A 20,515-nucleotide genomic window follows, 5' to 3' on the forward strand; every position below is an offset into this window, starting at 1 on the left:
TGTCCAAATTACCCTTTTGTTCAGTATGATGTTGTGCATGAAATGGAGAAATTAGAGAATAATAGTCTCATTTTCCATCGCTGGGTATAAATGATCAAGAATGCTGATTTCACATTTCAGTCATTACATACAGCTGCAGCTGGCTGCCAACATAGAAACCGCAGCCCATGTCTTTTCTTTTGATGATCGACAGCTTGTTTGCGTGTTACCGAAATGACTGACATGTGAGGGGAAAGAGATGATGGCTTGTTCTATGTAATACCATGCTGATAAAAATCAGAAAAGTAGAAAGAGCGCGCCATAAACCAGATGCAGTCAAAGCACTCTAAATAAAAGAAACTCTGTCAAACAATGAAGGAAATATTATTTTAAAAAACACCAGGTCTTCATCAGGGCTCTAGAAAATCGCTGGGGCGGGAAACTAGGATGTTTCCTGACCTAGAAATGAGGATACGTCAGGACTGTGCATTGTAATCAGATAGATATGTATCGGTGGGGGGTATTCATATAAGCAGTGTGGGCCAGTAGTTTTTCTGTCTTCCCGTTCCATTAATGAAATGTGACCAACCTTGTTTTTGTTCCTGGAGCTAACTCTTAACACGTCACAGGAGGTGTTGCCAAATGCAAATTCAATATTCTGAAAAAACGAAGAAGTCCAGGCCATTATTAGTTTTGCGAGAGCTGAGGCCGATCAAAGTGAACGCTAAAGTACAGAGGAAACATAGGCACCAAAACACAGAAAAGTTCAGTCACAGAAACCCCTGGTGTCAGGTAGTAAAACTCTTGCAGTGGAAAATGACCTCGAGCATGAATGCTGTTTTTGTGCAACACTGACATTTTTGCCATGACATGTCAAAGGGCCCCTAAATAATTGCAGCAAACACCTTTACAGGGATCTTGTGGTATTTTGAAAACAGCTAAAGTTATTTGGCCTGAGGGATAAACTAGGCTGAAGTGGAGCATCTGCATGTGTGTGTGCATGTGTTCAGATGCTCAGGACAACACTGTCCTTGGAAACTTAATGTTCTCAGTAGGTGGACTCTGTCGTGTGATTCATATTTTATGGGTCAGCAGCAGAAAAAGAGGTGTTGATGCACGTGATGTGGGTGTCATTCTGACCTCATTGCTGGTGATGACTCACAAGATAAACCACAGCTGTAAGTGTAGTTTATGACTCCCATCATACCATTCTGTGGACTGAGAAACAATCAGTCCCATCTCCACTCTGACTCATTTACTAATTAAGCAGAACTATTTGTTCTCTTTGATTTACACAGAGGAGCACAGTGGAGCTGTTACCTGGTTTAGCTGACATGAAGATACAGATCACTGTTATCACATAAAGGCCTCACAAACTTGTTGTAAAGTAAGAAGATCCCTGGCTCACAGCCATCCACCCTGAGCTGTTTATGGAATCAGTTACAGCATTAGTGGGTGGATGTGGATAGGATTAAAATGTTAAACTGACAAATGGCTGATACACATGCCAAAAACCCGAAAGACACTGTAGTCTGGTGTTAAGTCACTATTGTGACCTTGCTAAGGATATCACAGCCAGCTCTCTGCAGCCTCCAGTCTGCAACTTGAGTCCACTCTGTCTCCCTTTCACATCTTGTACATTTTCTATTTTCTTGGGCACCCAAAACACCCACAGTATATACTATATTTATGCTTCTGTGTTTTTTTGTTGAAAAGCCAGCAAAGAGAATGTTGCAAGTTTATGTGTCTTTCTGTTCAATTATCCCATAATAATGCTGTGCTTATGGTCATATTAGGTGTAGGCTCAAACAACACTTGTTTAGGTTTAGGAAAACATCATGTTTAAACTTAAAACATGATGCACCGCAGACACGGCTGGAAATGCTGGTCAAAAGTATCTGGTTTTGTAACCACAAACATGTTCTGACTTCCCATAAAGATATCTAGTTTTTCACCTGTAACTTCACCTCCCGACATGAAAGTTAGCTAATAAAGATGTAATGTGAACATTGCAGAAATGTTAATATGCTACAAAACCCATGACATGTACGATTTTGACGTTTAAGTGGTTTGCAGGAACGTTAACTGCCAACATTTTACCTTGACAGCTAGGCTGTGTAAATCCCACAGAACTGTAATTCCTCCAGAGCAAAAAGAGATATAAAGAGCACCTCTCAGTCTTAACCTCGTATCCAGGAAACTCTCAAAGTGTTGTGCTTATCCCAATGAGCAGTCATCCAGCGACAAATGGGCCGAGCCATCTGCCCGTGAAGACGAAGAGGATTTTTAAATGAGTGAATGTTGAGAAACATGGTGTTTTCGGGCTGAATTCACACCAGATCTGTTTGTGCAGTTTAAACAGACATATGGCACATGCTAATTCATCCATCTACCCCATCATGTTGCCGTTGGATGACTGTTAGTATTTATGATGGAAGAAGTTTGGTTGCAGTTGCCTAGAAAAGGGACTAGAGCTAAAAGGCAACAGTGGGTCAGTGTCTTTGTTTGGCCCAGAAAGGAACTTCAGCACAGATGTAAAGATAGCCAATTAGCTTAGTGCAAAAAGTTGTGCTTTAATGTTATGTACTAGAGCTAAATGTCATTGCAGATGCATCCCAGTTATAGTGAATATTGTGACATCGCATCACCTAATCGCTGAAGCTGAGATATCCTGACTTCTAGCAAGTATGAGTCCACAAAATGATAATACACGATTCTACACTTTAATGCAACTAACTAGATTTTTAGTCAGACGTTCCCATGCCTGCTGCTGTAAATGCACAATATAAATGGACTGCATTTTTTGAGTCTTGATGCAAGATACCACCTGAGATCACACTGTGATATCATCAACAAGGATTCTCCAGAGCTACAGATGTGATTAAACAAATGTTTTCACAGGTCGAGAGTGACGCCTCGTGAGGTTTCACAGCTAGATTAAAAAGGTTTTGTCTGTATTAAGATGAATCATTTTCTATAAATTCCAACCAGATTCATCTTTTTTTACTCCCCCTTACTCATTATGCACCTCAATACACAGGACTATCCACAAGGATATAGATTAGATACTTGTGGACAGCTCTGCACACACACACACACCTGTGCACCAGTTTGCTGTTTGCCTTGTGAACGAAAGGTGCACCTGTTGACTGCTGTTGTATAGAAGGACAGATGTCTGGTATAGCACTCCCTCTGAATTAGGCACGCCTGACAGACAGCATTTTAGTCGTTCTTGTTTTGTTTGCACATGTTCAGACGCAGTTACCGTGGCGGTGTGTAGAGTGTTTGCTCTGGAGAGCAGACAAAGTGCCAAAAAGAGAAGAGATGAAGGCAGGGAGGAGGTGCAGAATTGTGGAATTTCAACTGTTGATGTGGCTGTGGCTGTCTCAATGTTGCATCAGCAGCATCTAATCTGTGCAGCAGACAGCTTCAGTATGAAGGGAAAGAGTTTACACTGTTTTTTCGTGCAGAATTTCTTTAACATTCAAGGTGAATCTGAAGTGAGTTATTGCTAGTTACTGGCTAGATGCTGGACGTCTTGACAACATGGTACTTTTGCAGTGTGACAATCTGGCTTTTCTTGAATACCAGATGTTGAATAATGATTCTGTACTGAGTTGACTCCAATGCTGCATCGCTCTTGTGTCATTACCAGCGTGTGAACAGGCCACACTGTTGGCTTTATTAATCCAAGAGCCATAGAGGGCTGGGTAGGGCTAAGGACGAGAGAATTCCTGGAATTTGGGCCGGGGTCTGACACTGCTCCAGACTCTACCGCCAAAACCTACGTGCAAGCTGGCATGTAATGCAACAAAGTCTGGAACTGAATCACTAATATCAGAGAGTGGAGGACTAGCTTGGTTTAGAGACTTACAGATAGGTAAGAACAGTTAACTGGACCATCTTGGTTAATGCTTCACTGATGTTAGCATGGGAGCTGTCATCAACCTCTCGAAATACTTTATAGAGATTGGAACGTCAGTCCCTCTGGTGTTTTGCTAAATTGGTTGTGTTAGGACTGCTCTGTAGTAGATGTCGGGGGGCAGATATTCACAAATGTTTAATTATCAGTACATTTTCTGTCAGACTGTCTCAAGCTAATGTGAAAATGTGCTACTTCGGCTCTGATGCAACATCAGCTCACACAGTCTCCCATCCAGAACTATATCTTATTGGTAGCAATGTCACATTTAATACCCTGCAAATTGATATTGATGTTCAGCCTCCTTGATTTCTAGTCATAGGTATTGGTATCAGCCCTGAAAAAGGCACATCGTTTGACCTCCTACTCTATAGCATAGCTTGCATTTGGCTTACTTGTGTCCTTTTGTATTGCTTCTATATTTGCCAGCATTCTGGCTGCTTTTCTCACACAAAATTTTTGTCGCAGTGGCTCTGCACTTGCCATCCTCAAAGAGCTTACACCATAATGCAGAGGAGTGAATTAGACAAGTGACGATGAGACAGGACTTTGAGTGAGTGAGATGAGACAGAGGTATGTGAGGACTGTAGTGTGGGGTGTGTCAACTTGCTGTAGCAGATGAAGGAGAGCAGAAAAGCACAGCTGGTACTAGTGTATTGGATACTGCAGATGTACTGCAGGGTAATGAAACCATTTAAATTATTCACAAATTATTTGTCTAATTCTATACCATGTATAGTAAACGAGTGTTTTGAGTGAAGGAGAGGTCTTGCACCTCAATTTCTCTGACAGTTCTCAGGTTGACACACCTTTTGAAAGCATAGCTGCTTTCAGCGTCTTGCTCAGTTGCCTGTGGGCATTATGCAAAATAATGAAGAACAGAGAACATATTGTTGCAAACTAGAAAAAAATAAAGCCTTCATTACAGTTGGGATTCAAAATGTATCACAGTGGCAGATATAGATTAATTTGGGTCTTTCTGATTGTGGCTAATTTACTGCATTTTGTCCCAATTCAGCTTATTCTCCATCATTTTCTCCTGATTTCTGTAACCCATCAGGGATCACTGCCAACAGAACACATGCAGTATATTTGTCCTTTCTGTGTGATGAAAGCTTTTGTGTGTGTGTGTGTATGCTTTACAAAGACACACACCTCTGTGGCTTAATGCTTCCACTTGGATTGAATATTTCCGTTATGTACCATTCTAATCCCTCCCTTATGTGTTAAGACTGCATCAACAGCTAAAGATAAGCTCTGTTTACACTGGGAGAACTGGGCCGAAAGGCATCATAGTGGCTCATGTTAAAGTGTAATGCTGTTGCTTTCACTTCAGTGGAACTATATTTACCTACATTTACATAAGCAATGGACTTTTTTTCCTTGTTTCGCTGTGTTTAGTTGACCCTAACACTAAAGACAAGAAAAAACATGGGAATTTCCTTTTGTATACATTACTTTTATCTTACACGTGTATGTTTGTGTCAAACATAGGAGAAGAAATGCAGGAATTCTCCCCAGTTTGGAGGACTTGCTCTTCTACACCATCGCAGAAGGCCAAGAGAAGATTCCTGCTCATAAATTTCTCACAGTAAGTCCTTCAAATTCAGCTCTTTGCTTGTGACTTGTTTCCTTTAATGTCGTTTCTGTTCAGAGGTATTTATGAATATTCTTTTATTTTAGGCACTTAAAGCCACTGGGCTTCGCTCAGGAGATCCTAGACTGAAGGAATGCATGGAAACCCTCAAAGAAACTTTGAAGACCACAGCAGATGGTGTCACGCTGGACAGGCACCTCTTCAAGAAGTAAGACTTGTCGTTTCTTGTCGTTTCAGTGTCACCAGCCTAGTTGTTTAAGCTTGTTACAGTTTTTTGCTTATGAAGATGAAAGTGTTGATTGCACAATGTAAAGGCTATAGATTAATGACACCATCAGCATTTAGATTGGTTCCATATTTAATTTCACTTTCACTGTGCTATTTTTCTCACTGGACACAAAATGAAGGCCGACTGTGATCTAGTCAGGCTGGCTGCTTGGCACCATTCCTGTCTGCTTTGACGTCTCCATTTTAAGGCTAAATGAGTAAATAAACTCACTTTTTGTCCTGTGCTTTTCGTTGTTTCTACTCAGAAAACAAAGAAATCTGGATGTCTGATATATATTTATAATATATCCATCAAGGAGCATTTAGGCAGAGACTTGTTCTGTTCATCAGTGCAGTAAGAATTATACCTCTAGATGGGATATACAGCCAAGCAACAATGGTGATAACAGGATTATTGGTGGCTTGCTATCAATAATGAAGATGTGTGTGTATATAGTCAAAGTAAAAATTTGATTATACATATATTAACAAGTATGTACTGTATACTACAGACCAACTGTTTATCAGAGCTGATATTCAGCATGTTTCTGATTTTAGAATAAGTGTTTTATATTTTTTTGATTGCTGATTTTCCTATGGGTGACTTTCACAAAATAATATTTTTAACAGGATAAGTTGGTTATGACTTTTTATTGCCTTTTTATTGTTTGTCTCACTCATAAAACTGCCTTAGAAAGAAGAAGTCCATTTTGTAAAATGGCAAAGATTTGTGGTTGCATTAGTTCACTGACATGTTTTTCTAAAATTAAATATGCATTGAAATCTCTGGTTTATGTAATATTGGAGTCACGCTGGGGTGAAAAAGCACCAACCAACATGACTGGATGTCAGTATAACTGCAGAATGCCCCAGAGGTAGTTTTTCTCTAGACTTCACTCATTGGAAATCCCAACTTCCTTCCCCTCTTCAAATTATGAGTAGGGGCTGGTTTGCTTTTGTCTGCTTGAGGATAAGCTCTAGGTATTTAGTTTCACTTCTCCTTATGTGTGTTGTGGTAAAGTTTTTATTCAACTAGTATCACATTAAAGCTTAACGAGACATCTGTTGGGGGATTTTCTGGACTCCACAATGTGTTTTGCCCATTTTGCTACTTTTCTTAAAATGCTCTGGTTCACTAAAACGTGGGCATCGACATGTCCTGGAAGCCCTTTGACAATGTCACTGTCTCCATGCTTTTGCTGCAGTCTGTGGTTTAAAAATCATTCATCACTATGTGGATAAAAAGGAGCTGATCAATATGTCACGATGAAGCCTCTTCATCAGACACTTCATAGAAGTTTGTCAGACTTCAGGGTTGAAAACTTGGTTGACAAACTTTTCCTTCAACTGCATGCAATCACGATTCTTTAGCATGCCTGTATTTGTGGTTTGTTCATCAGGTGTGTCCAGAGCAACATTGTCCTGCTCACTCAGGCCTTCCGCAAGAAGTTCGTCATCCCAGACTTCCAGTCCTTCACCTCCCATATTGATGAGCTGTATGAAAGTGCCAAAAAACTCACTGGAGGACAGGTGTGTCCTTTGAGCCATGACTCTTTATTTTTTTTATATATATATTTTTGTTTTTTTTTTCAGTGTTCCATCACAATTACTCCATACAATCACTCCTTTCTAACAGCCTGCGTCTGTATTATTGGTACACTAGAAAGGAAAATTCCACCCGAGAACATTTCAGAAGGATCATAGTGGTGCCCCCGGCTCATATTGGATAGGATTCTGTGTTTTGTGTCATGTTGTTTAGGTGCCAGCTACACACATGTTCAGACATTTATGAAGGAAGAGCAGCAAAATCAGATAAAAGAGAGAAAACATGGTTGTTATTTAAAGATACTATGAGCATAGAAGATCTAATGTGTGTACTTCAGTGTTTTTTTTTATTTATTTATTTATGCACACATTGTAGATTTTCCTGGCATGGTGCAGGCCTGGATGAAATTTTACGAGCACAAAGTTTACAGAATCAACATGAATATGGGTTCATTACAGCACCTGTATTGTGTGAACAGAGAGTGTTTTAGCTGAGTCTTGGAACGCTACACAGCCCCAAACCTAGGTGTCATCATTTTCCAAAAGCTTTGTTTTTCTCGCATACAGAAGACACTGAAGATGTATCCTTTCTAGAGAGCATTTTTAAAATTGACAGTTTTTTGTATGGAGGGACATCCAAAACATGGAGAAACAGATGCGTTTGTAAATTGATATATTGAAAGAAAGAAACACATCTTAGGGGTTTATCCAAAAGGTATCCCGGAAAATGTGACTTCCTGTAATAGTGATATAGGCATAGAGATAAAGGCACAAAACACTTTGTCCTGAAGTATCCTTCTGATATGAGTATCTTGGGGTAGGTTTCTCCTCTCTGGCCTTCAGATAAGTATTTGACCCTTTTTGTCAGTGGTGTTAACTTTCCATCAGAAGCCTGAACCTCAGCAGACGTCAGCGGTGTAAGGTGAACCTCTTTCAGCTGCCTTGCTTCTCTTTCAGGTTGCAGACTATATTCCTCAGCTTGCCAAATTCAGCCCTGACCTGTGGGCCGTCTCTCTGTGCACGGTTGATGGACAGAGGTGAGTCACACTATTATCAGTGTTTGAATCCAGCTTCCTATGGGTTAAACAATTACAGAAAGGCATCCTGTGGTTTCAGTGAGGAATGATAACAAGACAGTTTTTATTTAATTAAACTGCACTGTCATAAGATATTCATCATGTGGATTGGTATTAATAAAACATTTAATTTGAGTTTGTGAAATGTGTTAAATCTGAAGCACCACATGATAATTAATGATCCTCTGGTGGAGCTGTTATGTATTCCTCCGGCTTCAATCATTAAAATGTTTTGCAATAAAGTCTTTGTGAAGCTCACAGTGTTCAGTATGTTTCCAAAAAGTGTTGCGTCAACTTTATAGCATAATTTATTGCAGTATTATGCACAAGTGTGGCGCTTCCTGATATCCTCTGGTTAAAACAAAACTGATCCAACAAGACAGAGTGTAATGTAATGATGTCAACAGGTGTTATCATCAGCTTGTACTCTGATAGGCTGCTGTAAAATTCCATAGGTGTGTGTGTTTGTTATGTTTGTGTAAGAGAGGAAGTCATAAAGATAACACACGGCACAGAACAGATTGTGTGGTTCTGTTATCATGCTGAGCAATATGGCTTTCCCTGAACGCTCATATTATTCTTTGAAATGTTAATCTTATGCTCGCTTTCATTTTGATGCTGTTTCTCTTTCTTAATGTGTCTAATCTGTCCCAAACCAGCTGCGTTGTCAGCATCGATAACTGTTATCTTTTGTCCTTTTGTAGACACACAGTTGGAGACACGAAGGTCCCCTTCTGTCTGCAGTCCTGTGTCAAGCCTCTGAAGTACGCCGTTGCTGTTAATGACTACGGCACAGAGTACGTGCACAGTTTCATTGGGAAGGAGCCCAGTGGTTTGCGATTTAACAAGCTCTTCCTGGATGAAGATGGTAAGCCTTTTTCTCTCTCTCCTTCCTCAGCAGCCCATACATGCCATTTCCCTCCTCAAAATGCTTCAGTGGAGACTTGATGCAACTAATCATAATAATGGAGAAAGTCCTGTGAGGAAGTTGGCGTTTCCTATTTTTGCAAAATAACTATTGAAAGAGCGGAAAGAAGTGGGATTGAATCGTAATACACTTAGATTCTCTGTGTACAAACTGCTAGTGACAGCCTACAGTATCAGCTAATAATTTAGTGCTTCAGTGACACATTTGTCTCAAACAGTTTAAGTTAAAGGTAAGTCTAAATCATAAGAAATGCAAAAAAATTAATGAGTCAGCCTCCAAACATTTCTTTCTTTACGCACATTTTTTTTTTAAAGAGCGGTCTAGGTATTGTTTACTGCTTTCTCCCATGACAGTGAGTCTTTCATTACCTAGACAGATAGTCCCCCAACAATGCTCATCACATGTGTGGCTTTTTAGTCCAGGAGCGACAGAGTGAGCATTGAGCTGCCAACTGAGTGAGTCAGATGTTGGCATCAGATGATCTCTATTGAAAGGTTTTTATTTTTTTTAATAGTGTTGTGAAAGTTACTGTGGTTTGGTCAAGCCAGTCATGTGAGTTGTTACCAAACGCTAGCTTTGCAAGAAGATTTAGATTTGCTTAATTTGAAAGTACCAATTCCACGCTATGAACATACTCTGCTGCAAGTAAAAATACTGCATTTGAATACTTGAAAGTATTATCAGCAAAATGTATGAAAAGTAAAACTACTATGTAAAGATATAAAGTGGCAAGTGAGGCAAATGCTAGTGCTAACTAAAGACAAACTAATAGCTGAGAGCTTGAATCTTTTGTCATTTGCTTTATGTTTTTCTTCTCACCTGGTGCATGTATTTCCTGATATTTGTTTTGACTACATGTGTAATCAAGCTGCACACAAACTTTGCTTTGCTTTCTGTCTATAGACACCTTAAAAAGTTAACTTTTCCTTTTGTTAGGAAAAACAGACTGTTATTAGTTTTGTGAGGATGCATTTTTCAGTTCAGTTCATCCTCGAGGGTTTATTTATCTGAAGAATGAACATGTAAAGGAACACTTCATCCTTCATCCTCAAAATTCTGAATACAGGGATTTCAACGGCCAAGAAAGCGACAAAAAATTATGATTTGGTTACTAAAATATCATTTATGATAATTATCATATCTGTATCTGTTGTGGTTGGTTTGTCGGAGGAAATGCTTCAATCCCCACTCTGGTACTTGAACTGCAGCCATGTTGTGGTTACATCCTGTGTTGTAATTTTACCAGCAATACCACGTGGTTGGCGTATTGTGTAAGGGGATCACAACCCAGTGAGGAAATGTAAGTGATGTAAGTTTAAACGCATGTTAAATCTTGAGGGAGGAAGGCTTCCTCTGATCTGGTTACTCACATCAGGGAAGCATGCTGTGGAAATAGAATGTGAACACCAGCTCCTGGATTAAGTCTGACTCAGTGTGTTATGTAGTGGGGACATACAACCACTCACCCACATGCCTACTCACACATTTGAAACCTGATACTCCTCAACAGCTATAAACTGAAATAGGTTGTTTTTAATATCTTGAAACTTTAGTGAAGAATGTGGCCTGTTTGATCTTGGTTTGATTTTGGACCTCTTGTGGGAAACAAAAGATTAACTCTGTTTCAAGTCTAAGGCGTGGGAACCTGTCTGCTTTCACTGTCCACATAAAATCCTATTGCTCTTCTCTTTTTGCAACAGTGGTCCAGGGCAAGCTTCCACACAGACATTGTCAGCCTGCCAAGCTATGTATGCTTACTCACTGTGCAACTTTTCAAGATGATATTGCATTTTCTGGCTTCTCCCTCTGTGTTTGGTGGAGGTAGTAAAACAGGAGACTGTGACCTGTGGTTTCCCTGGTATACATCAATATCTTTGGATGTTGCAGTCCCTCCCTCCTAACTGGCTGCTGCTCTACTTGGATTAGAATTTCAGGGCTAGGGAGACTGGACAGGCTAACTTGGATCACTACTTCTGGGAAAAGTCATTAAGTTTGCTCCCCACATTTGTTATACATTAATTCTACTTGGCTTCTGTTGCTGTTTTAAATATCTGTATCTTGAGTCAATATGCGCTCCACATGTGTTTGATTCTAATTGTTTGATGTGTCTATATACAAAGCAGAAAAGTCACTGTTTACAATTTGATCCTCTGCCTCACGCCAACTGTTCTCTTGACTTTCTTTCTTTTTTTTTTTTGTACAGATAAGCCTCACAACCCCATGGTGAATGCTGGCGCTATCGTTTGTACTTCACTGATAAAGGTAAAGGCTGTAACACTTTTTGTCCTTGGTGTGTGTTTTTTACGTCCAGTTTGTGTCTCATTTCCACTGAAACCTTCGCTAGAGAATTTCTTGTATAGTGGAAAATTCTCTGTATGGTGGGTATAACTGAGCTGCTTTATCAGGCAGATAACACGAGGGGTTAGCATAAATATTGGCAGATAAGATTTGTTTAACAATGGCTTGATTGGCCTACATTTGTCTGGACACAGTGAAATACACTCCTGTTTTTATAAACTCTTTAGTTATTTGGTGGTATGTTTACTGACTCAGTAGAGTATGTTGAGAAGATCATGACTCTTGACTCAGCTGGAATCACTTCTAGGTCACTACCTTAGTCCGCTGCCCTGTGTCCTGTTGTGGTGATTTAAGACTTGTGCTAATCCTCCTTCCTGAAGGCACTTAGCCACCCCAGCACACGCTCTTATCATCCCTACTGAAAATAACCTGCGCACAGGGCGAGTCAAATGCAGGTGCATGCAGAGCAGCCAGTCAGCAAAGAGTGACAGGAAGTCAGATAAATCCCTGCCTGCCACAGTCCTTTGAGTTTGGATGTCACACTGTTTGCATTTCAAACCATTGAGTTGGCAGAAATTAATCACCTGTCATCCATCAAATCAAACAAGCAAGTTCACTCACAACAGAGGAATGACTTTCACATTGGCAGTGTTTTTGAAGCTCTTTACAGCTTTTAATGATCATTCTCTGGTTTAATGTTTAATTCTTTAACCCTACAAGACTCTCTTCACATAATCAGCGCTGGCAGTAAATTATTAGCACACTGTCTATAAAAACTTTACTGTGTCGCAGCTCTGTTGCTTCTTATAGCTGCAAGACTGTCCTGCAGACGTTTGCTTTTTCCTTTGACACATTTTCAACTTCGAGATTTGTCTGAAGCTTTTCTTAGAGCTGACTTACGTTTGTCCAAGACTTAAGGCTGAATTGTTTGAACAATAATCCACTTCATCCTAGTAGCATTCTTACTGATGTTGAAAGAAACCTGTGTCAGACCAAATATGGGAATTTTGTGAAAAGTTTTTTTTCAATTAATTAATTTTTTTTTTTATGACAATGCATGATGAAGAATGTGGCCTGTTTGATCTTGTAGGAAACAAACGATTAGCTCTGTTACAATGCTCAGGCACTGGAACTTGTGTGTTTTCAGTGTACACATAAAATTCCATTCCTCTTCTCTTGTTTCTTGTGCATTATCACATTGCAATTATAGCCCAATTTAAATCACCTAAACTTAACCTCATATTCTTGACCAGGTGGTTTTCACCCAAAGTGGCTCCATAATCAGAGAACGTGGCTGCACTCTTTAAATCCCAACAAGACTCAGATGTATTAATTGTACCTTTTTATTGTGTAAAGATGACAACACAGTCGTCACAGTAATCCATTTTACTTGGGCATGTTTTTGAAGTTGACTCCATCAAGTTAATTTTTACGCAAACCACTACTAAGACCTTTTCCATAGTGCTGCTCAGCAACATTTACGCTTGGCCAGCAAGAGATAAATTAATAATTCATAAAACAGTATTTTCTTTCTTTCCCATAATTTTTCATCACAATCCACTCAACACCTGAACAGACACAGTAAGAACACAAAACCAGGAGTGTAAAATAGGGCTGCAACTAGGGCTGGGTATTGAATTTAGATTATCGAAAGTATCCAAAAATGTCAATACTGAAGGAGTTCACCTCATCAGCGTCAGTGAATCGGTAAGCATGCAGCATGCCTGTTGTGCCAAGATAGTGATGGTGATTAGCTGTCTGGAGGCACATAGGAGAAACACTAGGTCACGCCCAGAGACGGGCCTCACCTTGTGTATGTGTTACTGCTGAAACAGATTTCATAACAGTGGTATTGAAAAATAGTATTGTTCAAGAACCGGTATCGAAGTCAAGGCATCAGTTAGAAAATATTTTTTACAATACCCAGCCTTAACCGCAGCTAATATTTTCATTGTTGATTAATCTGTTGACAGTTTTCTGGGTTTTTTTGTTTGTTTTTTTTTAATTAACCGACAATCAAAATAATTAGTAATTCAATTCATAGCTGACAAGCTCTTTTTGGTTCTTTCATCAGAGCTGCAATCAATTGGTTAATTGTTGGTGTGTGTATTTGAACTTAGTTTCCTGTTTCCTCTTGCTTGCAGTTTTTATGCTTAACTAGCAAAACATGTGCAGATGCAAACTCTGCACGACATGCATGAGATTAATATTCTCATCTCGCTCATAGAAGGAAATGAAAAAGCCTTTTTCCTAAACTGCTGAATTAATTTTTAAACATTTCTCATAGCATAGAAGCAGATGAACATCATTTCTAAACGTCTGTTTCAGGAAATCTACTCGTTCTTCTCTGTTAAATACCACATAGTCCAGTGAGGATCTCCTCACACACAGGAGCCTTGTAATAGCTACACCCCTGTGTTCGCAGTGTTCAAGTTGAAACCAGTTTCCCTCCAGTTGTCATATTGATTTATGATGCAGATTGTAGCGAGTGCAGAGTTGTATGTACAGGTTACACTTGCATCTCACTCTAAACTTCTTAAACCACACAAGTCACATCCCAGAAATGAATCAGACTTTCTCACACTTACAGAGACAACAATGTGTGTCCCATCTGCCGCTCACCTTTGTCATCAGTGTCTAAATGTTTTTGTTTTATACTGAAGCACAAATGTCAAGCTGTTGGTCAGGTTGCCCAGTTTGCTTTAACCTCGGTGGGAAAACTATGGGATGGTTGCCGTGTTGTTACATGGTGCTTGAAGGCTACATGTTGTTGCTGTTTGTGTATTTGTTGCATATTTTCCAGACTTAGGAACTGTGGGAAATAATGACTGCTGCTGCAGGTCAAATGACGTTGGTAATTTTTTCTTCCTTTTCCATATCTATCTCCTCGCACTCTCCCGACCCCGTGATCCTCCCCCTCTGTCTCCCTCTTCTTCTCCTCCTCCTCTACTTCTTCTTCTTTTTCTTCTTTCTCCTCCAATCCGCTCTGTAGAACCCCATTTAGTGACTCTTTAACACCTCCATCAGTGTCACTTACTTTTGCTTCTGCACAGTAAAGTGTAGAGTTTAAAATGAAACATTAGCCTTTTTTTACATGTAAAGTTAAAATGCATCTTTTCACACCATCCCAAACATTGATAATTAATAAAAATCATATAATGCTGTAGCACTTTAAATGTGCATGCGTGTCCATTTCTTCTTTAGCTGCGTGTTCTTTGTGGGGATAAGCAGCATCAATGACCTGATAAATGTACACTGAGCTGTGAAGGGACCATTCCTCCCTTATTTCCCTCTCTACCCTCTGTTTTGGCTGACAGGCTCTTTGCACACATGACACATGTTGATCGACACATTCTCAAACACACACCTACATTTTTATAACCCATAATACAAACCTGCCTGCATACACCCACATCTCTGTGCAGTTATATTTCATGTAGACACACACATGCAGTCACGGCTGCTTCAGTCTGTAAAAAAATTGTGTTTTTTTTCTTTACTCTTTTCAGACTTGAAATAATATTGATTCGTTATTGGAATCAGTGAGATGTAAATGATGAGACATGTTTCTCTTTAACTGGCTAAGCTCTGGTAATGCACATGTCTACTAAATCTCCCTTTTTCACTCCAAAAGACTTCCCTCTTTGTAACCTATTCGCAAGCCAATCTTATTAATAATTTGTATCTACATGTTATAATTCTTGGCAAAGCTCATGTGATTTTTTTTATTTTATTTTACGATGTACTATCTGTAATAAAAACAAATCTATTTACGTCTGCTAATTCTGTAGTTTTAATTTGTCAGCAGAAGTATTTTTTTAATTTTAGTATCTTTTTTTAATGATGCTGTGCTTGTCCTCTGCGACATCCCTCAGTGACTGAACTGTACTAACTGCTGACTCTTTTGTGCTCTCCTCAGCAAGGTGAAGGCAACGCAGAAAAATTTGACTATGTAAGTATTACCTGGGCCAGACACTGAAGTCAAAGTAAACTTTTCATAGAGACTCTCTTTATTATTGTCTGTTTTATTGTCTCTTAAAAGACTTAATAAAGTTAATTAGCTGTGAACCTAAGTTCCTTACTTTATAGTAATTATTGGTAGTTTTTAGTATAGAATCATTAAACTATATAATATACCCAAAGTACACTCAAAAAAATAAGTATAGATATCTAGAATGGCAAGGGCATGGCCAGTTTGTCTCTAAACTGGTTTTCCATGATGATTTAACTCAATGATCAGCTGTCTAGTCCTAAATCATGCAGCTGTTTTCAGCGAGAAGAGCTCAAAATCCACTGCACACTACCTGCTCACCTCTGAACAGCAGGCAGACACAGTTGGACATTAGTTGGTTAACAAAATGGAGGACTCAGCAGCTAAAGAGGCAGATATTTCCCCTCAGGGGTTGGAGGAGACCAGAGACGGCGCTAAAAGGAGAGTGAATATTGGACTCATCAGGTCGACACAGACATGATTAAGTGAATGTTACTGTTGCTCCTCCACTGCAGGATGCGTGAATAAGCTGTTTGCTCACACGTTGTATTCAGGACTGTCCTCAAGTGGCCAAAATATCAAATAACACAGCTTTAAAGATTGTAGTGAGACAGCTCAATGTAGATCCATAAAAAATGATACCATGAACCTGTTGAACCTTTTGTTTTCTCTGTTTACCTCCAGGTCATGAACTTTCTGAAAAATATGGCCGGAAACGAGTATGTGGGATTCAGCAACGCTACGTGAGTAATCCTCAGTAATGTTTTCAGGTTTTAAAGGGGCACTATGTAGTGTTTGAAGTATGCATCCACGTTAGGAATTCTCCTATTATCTGTCTCAATAGATGTACATTACATTCTTATGTATTTCTTCTCTCCTCTGCTGTCTGTGTCAGAGTTTTACACCCACAGTGCACATTGTAAACTCTTAAATCTACATTGCTTTGTACGGGAACATTTCTCTTTTTTTTTTGTCAGATCAGACTCTGAAGATTGTCTGTTCTCTCTTAAACTTCTTAAATAAAACCAGACAGTCTCTCTTTAATGAGGTGAATGTCAAACGAAAAGTTTGATGTGAGAGTAAAAAGCCTAATTACCAACATTTCCATTCACTTACATCTGTAGTCAGATGTTCCATTGATGTAAATGGACTTCCTTATAGAGGAAGACTGGACTTGGCCTCTGAAGGTCACCTCCATTTGCATGATTCATGATGACAGCACATGCTAACAATGTTTCTGGAAAAAGACCCTGTGCTGGGGGCTCAAGTTGCGACATCATCACATGATTGCATGACACCTCTGGTTGTACTGTACACATGGAGGGGTGTGGGGCCATGGAATTCCAACACTCAAGTGCAAACACACACACACACACACACACACACACACACACACACACACACACACACACACACACACACACATAGGGACACTAAGCGGGACACACTGTGAAAATATTTCCTTCCTCTATGTAATGGGAGTGCTCTGCTCTTTGTGTGACAGATTCCAGTCTGAGCGTGAGTCAGGCGACAGGAACTTTGCCATCGGCTACTACCTGAAAGAAAAAAAGGTCTGACCTTGGATGAGTCATGAAACGTTGCTGACTTTGTTTTTATGTCTCTGTTAATGTTTTGCTGCCCTACAAAGCTCAAAGGAAATGACTGTGCACAGGATAAAGTTTGTGTTTGTAAGAGGAGGAGCTGGTTATTACTACTCATTTTTGTAGATGTCAAGTAAATTATTAAAATCCTTTACTCCTTTTAGTTTACACATGCACATTTGGAATACGCTGGGTTAGAATAAACCTTTATTTGACCTGCTTACCTGTTAGAGGATCCTTATCTGTAAACATACAGTAGTTGCTGATTATTTATTTTTGTGCTCAACTTGTTTTAAACTCTGTTTCTCTGCAGTGTTTCCCAGAGGGGACAGACATGACATCTGTACTGGATTTCTACTTTCAAGTGAGTGTAGCAATGATTTTTTTAAAATTATTATTAATTTATTTTTTTGTCAGTATCAGTTTTCACCTCTTATTTATTATTAATGACCGACTATTGTTTTACTGCTTTTCCTACACTATTGATCCTTGCCAGATCCAGTTTCTGCTTCTCGACCATTTATAGTTGCATATCCCTTTCTTTCTGCCAAACTCCCGCTACAAATAGATTCTGCACTATAGATTCTCCTCCTCCTCCTGTTCCTCCTCCTCCTTTGTCTCCTCTACTACTTCTTTTTTTTTTTTGATATATCAATTGTATTGTGAGAGAATAGAGCACATTTAAACTGTTTTACATCAATAGTTTCCTCATTATCTTCACCACAACCACAAACCACTGAGCTGTCCTCCCCCCACCATGCTGTAACATGAGAAGCTGAGTGGAAGAAAACCCTGATAGAGAAATTATACAAATTGTCCTTTGTGTGACTCCCCAGCTCTGCTCCATCGAGGTGACCTGCGAGAGCGCCAGTGTCATGGCAGCCACCCTGGCTAATGGCGGCATCTGCCCTATCACGGGTGAGCGCGTGCTGTCCCCCGAGGCGGTGAGGAACACATTGAGTCTGATGCACTCCTGCGGCATGTACGACTTCTCAGGACAGTTTGCTTTCCATGTAAGTAAACGCAGCAGTGGAAGAAGTATTCAGATCCTTTTAACACACTGTGATAATACTCCAGTTTATTGATTTGAATGTTTAAATTGTTGATTTGTTTATGATTTGAAACACTGAAATTTGCAGCAGTGGTGCAGTATTTCAATCATACATTTAGCAGACAGCTGTCTCAATTTGATCCTGCTACCTTCTATATCTGGTCTGTTTCTGACCGATACTGAATTTCAATATAGGGATATTTTTATCCATGTTATAAAACCGTTCAAATCTTAATGGGAGCATATATCTCCTCACGAACTCGGAGTCTCGACATGGCACGGCTGTCATGTGTCATCATCTGCCTCAGCTGAGGTGTTTGTTGTGAGAGGAGCATTTCAACATCATTTCAGCAACGTGTGAAAATATCTTTAGTATTTCAGTTTGACATAATAAAGCACATTTGAAGCGGCTGAGTGAAAGTTTACCCTTCACTGATCGCTCCTTTTATGTTCTCTAATTTATTATGAGATGGGATTTAGATAAAGTCCCTAAAATGTAGATTTTTCATCTAAAACACGTCTTTTGCTCGATCTTACCTGAAAGACAAACAAAAGAAGGCTCACTGAAAGGAGTTTTCTGTATATAGTAATGGAAAATTTGCTCTAAGTGATAAGAAAATTGACTTGCTCTGTGCTGACGTTCCATTTTTAGCATTGTGTTGTATCCAGGCTGCTACTGCAGATAAATGCAGCCAGTTTCCTGTTGTGTAACTGGTCTGTTGTCTCTGTTGCAGGTCGGTCTGCCAGCCAAGTCTGGAGTAGCAGGGGGGATCCTGCTGGTTGTACCCAATGTTATGGGTATCATGTGTTGGTCACCTCCCCTGGACAAGCTGGGCAACTCAGTCAGAGGAATTCAGTTCTGCACGGTACGTAATGTCCGACATCAGCAGTTCGCTGCATGCCTGCAGTGTATACTTGTACTAAGAATACACACAGAGCAAGAGTAAGACATAACTGTGCCAGTTTGTGCTTTGTGTTTGTTTTGTTTTTTGCTTTGGACATAGCAGGGCTAAAAGTAGTAGATCACCAAAGTGAGAGTGTAAGAGCCGAGAGTGTGTTAAGAGCAGAGGTGGCAAAAGAACACATTCTTTCTTCAAGTAGAGGTACTTGTTTAAAAAAGACTCTGGAAACGTAACATTACTGATTCAACGTCTTTACTCAAGTAAAAGCAATAAAGTACAGGCTTTGAAATGTACTCATGTAAAAGTCTCCCTCTGAAGGACATTTGTGGTCAAAACTAACTGAAGCTCATGTCATATTAATATAATTCAAGGACTATTAAGGTTCAAGGTAGAATTGGAAGGATTTGTCCCAGCTGTTCCTGAACGCACCACAAAGACAGCTGAGCATGGATACAGATCACAGTAAACACTGCATGTCAGGGTGCAACAATATACCTCCGTTCAAATGAAATGAGATTTCTTTTTGTGTGTAATTTTCTTCTGAAATGTTGACATTTTACAATTTCCAGTCACTAGAAAGAAATGTCAAAAAAATGTATTCATCCTCCTGATGTATCTGTCACTCGTTTCACTCCAGGACCTCGTTGAGCTTTTCAACTTCCACAACTACGACAACCTTAGGCACTTTGCCAAGAAGCACGACCCCCGCAGAGAAGGAGGAGACCAGCGGGTAAGGAAACACAGCATCACGTTGTGAAGAACAAAAACCATCAGAAACGGCACCCATGATTCCTCACCACAAGAACTGACACCCAACACCCTCTCTGCGATAGTACAGCTGTAAACATTCTGCAGCGGCCGTTCAGTAGCTGCTAGCTGACATGTTGATCTACTCATAGTTCACCTGAAGTGGAGAAACACAAGTAATGTCAGATAACGTCTAAGACAGGACAGTTCTTGTCCCTTCTCGTGCACCGTTTTTGGATGCACTGTTTGCATTCTTGTGGAGATCGCTGCAGGTGATTTCAGACATGCTGAACATGTCTTTCTTTAGTTCGGTTACTTTTGAAAGTGAGTGCATATTGTTTAGTTTGATGTGCATCGTTGGTATGAATAATAAGCAAATAATTGCTTAAGATTTCGTGACTAAAGCTGGAAATTTATATCTCACATTTTCTAGGACGTCTTTGGTACGTCGACCAACTCCAGAAGTATGTCAAGTATACATGGATGTACACAGTGATGAAGGAACTAGAGCCAAAGTCAGTCTGCTTGATTATTTAATACATTTATCAGAACCTGCCTTAAAGCAGAATGCTGAAATGTGCTCGTGACCAAAGCTGTCCCATATTTCTGTC

The 20,515-nt window shown here is 39.7% G+C and overlaps 1 protein-coding gene across 5 annotated transcripts in view; it reads left to right on the forward strand.

Moving 5' to 3' along the window:
- Window positions 1–20,515, forward strand: part of glsb (glutaminase b) — a 35,040-nt gene that overhangs the window by 2,006 nt on the left and 12,519 nt on the right. For 3 of the 5 annotated variants that reach the window (XR_005076867.1, XM_037109309.1, XM_037109308.1), the window contains exons 2-14: window positions 5,396–5,492; window positions 5,585–5,706; window positions 7,166–7,295; window positions 8,268–8,347; window positions 9,091–9,254; window positions 11,518–11,576; window positions 15,532–15,564; window positions 16,288–16,346; window positions 17,108–17,174; window positions 17,518–17,568; window positions 18,041–18,217; window positions 18,990–19,121; window positions 19,795–19,887. Coding sequence is in view for 4 of the 5 variants with exons in the window: in XM_037109309.1 (XP_036965204.1) it covers window positions 5,396–5,492; window positions 5,585–5,706; window positions 7,166–7,295; window positions 8,268–8,347; window positions 9,091–9,254; window positions 11,518–11,576; window positions 15,532–15,564; window positions 16,288–16,346; window positions 17,108–17,174; window positions 17,518–17,568; window positions 18,041–18,217; window positions 18,990–19,121; window positions 19,795–19,887 (1,264 nt within the window). In the remaining variant the exon portion in view is untranslated. Of the gene's footprint in view, window positions 1–5,395; window positions 5,493–5,584; window positions 5,707–7,165; window positions 7,296–8,267; window positions 8,348–9,090; window positions 9,255–11,517; window positions 11,577–11,597; window positions 14,467–15,531; window positions 15,565–16,287; window positions 16,347–17,107; window positions 17,175–17,517; window positions 17,569–18,040; window positions 18,218–18,989; window positions 19,122–19,794; window positions 19,888–20,337; window positions 20,369–20,515 lie in introns of those variants that run through there. The other 2 variants (XM_037109310.1, XM_037109311.1) reach the window with 2 other exon arrangements.

This window comes from Acanthopagrus latus, chromosome 9 (genome assembly GCF_904848185.1).
Source record: "Acanthopagrus latus isolate v.2019 chromosome 9, fAcaLat1.1, whole genome shotgun sequence".
Taxonomy (NCBI): Eukaryota; Metazoa; Chordata; class Actinopteri; order Spariformes; family Sparidae; genus Acanthopagrus; species Acanthopagrus latus.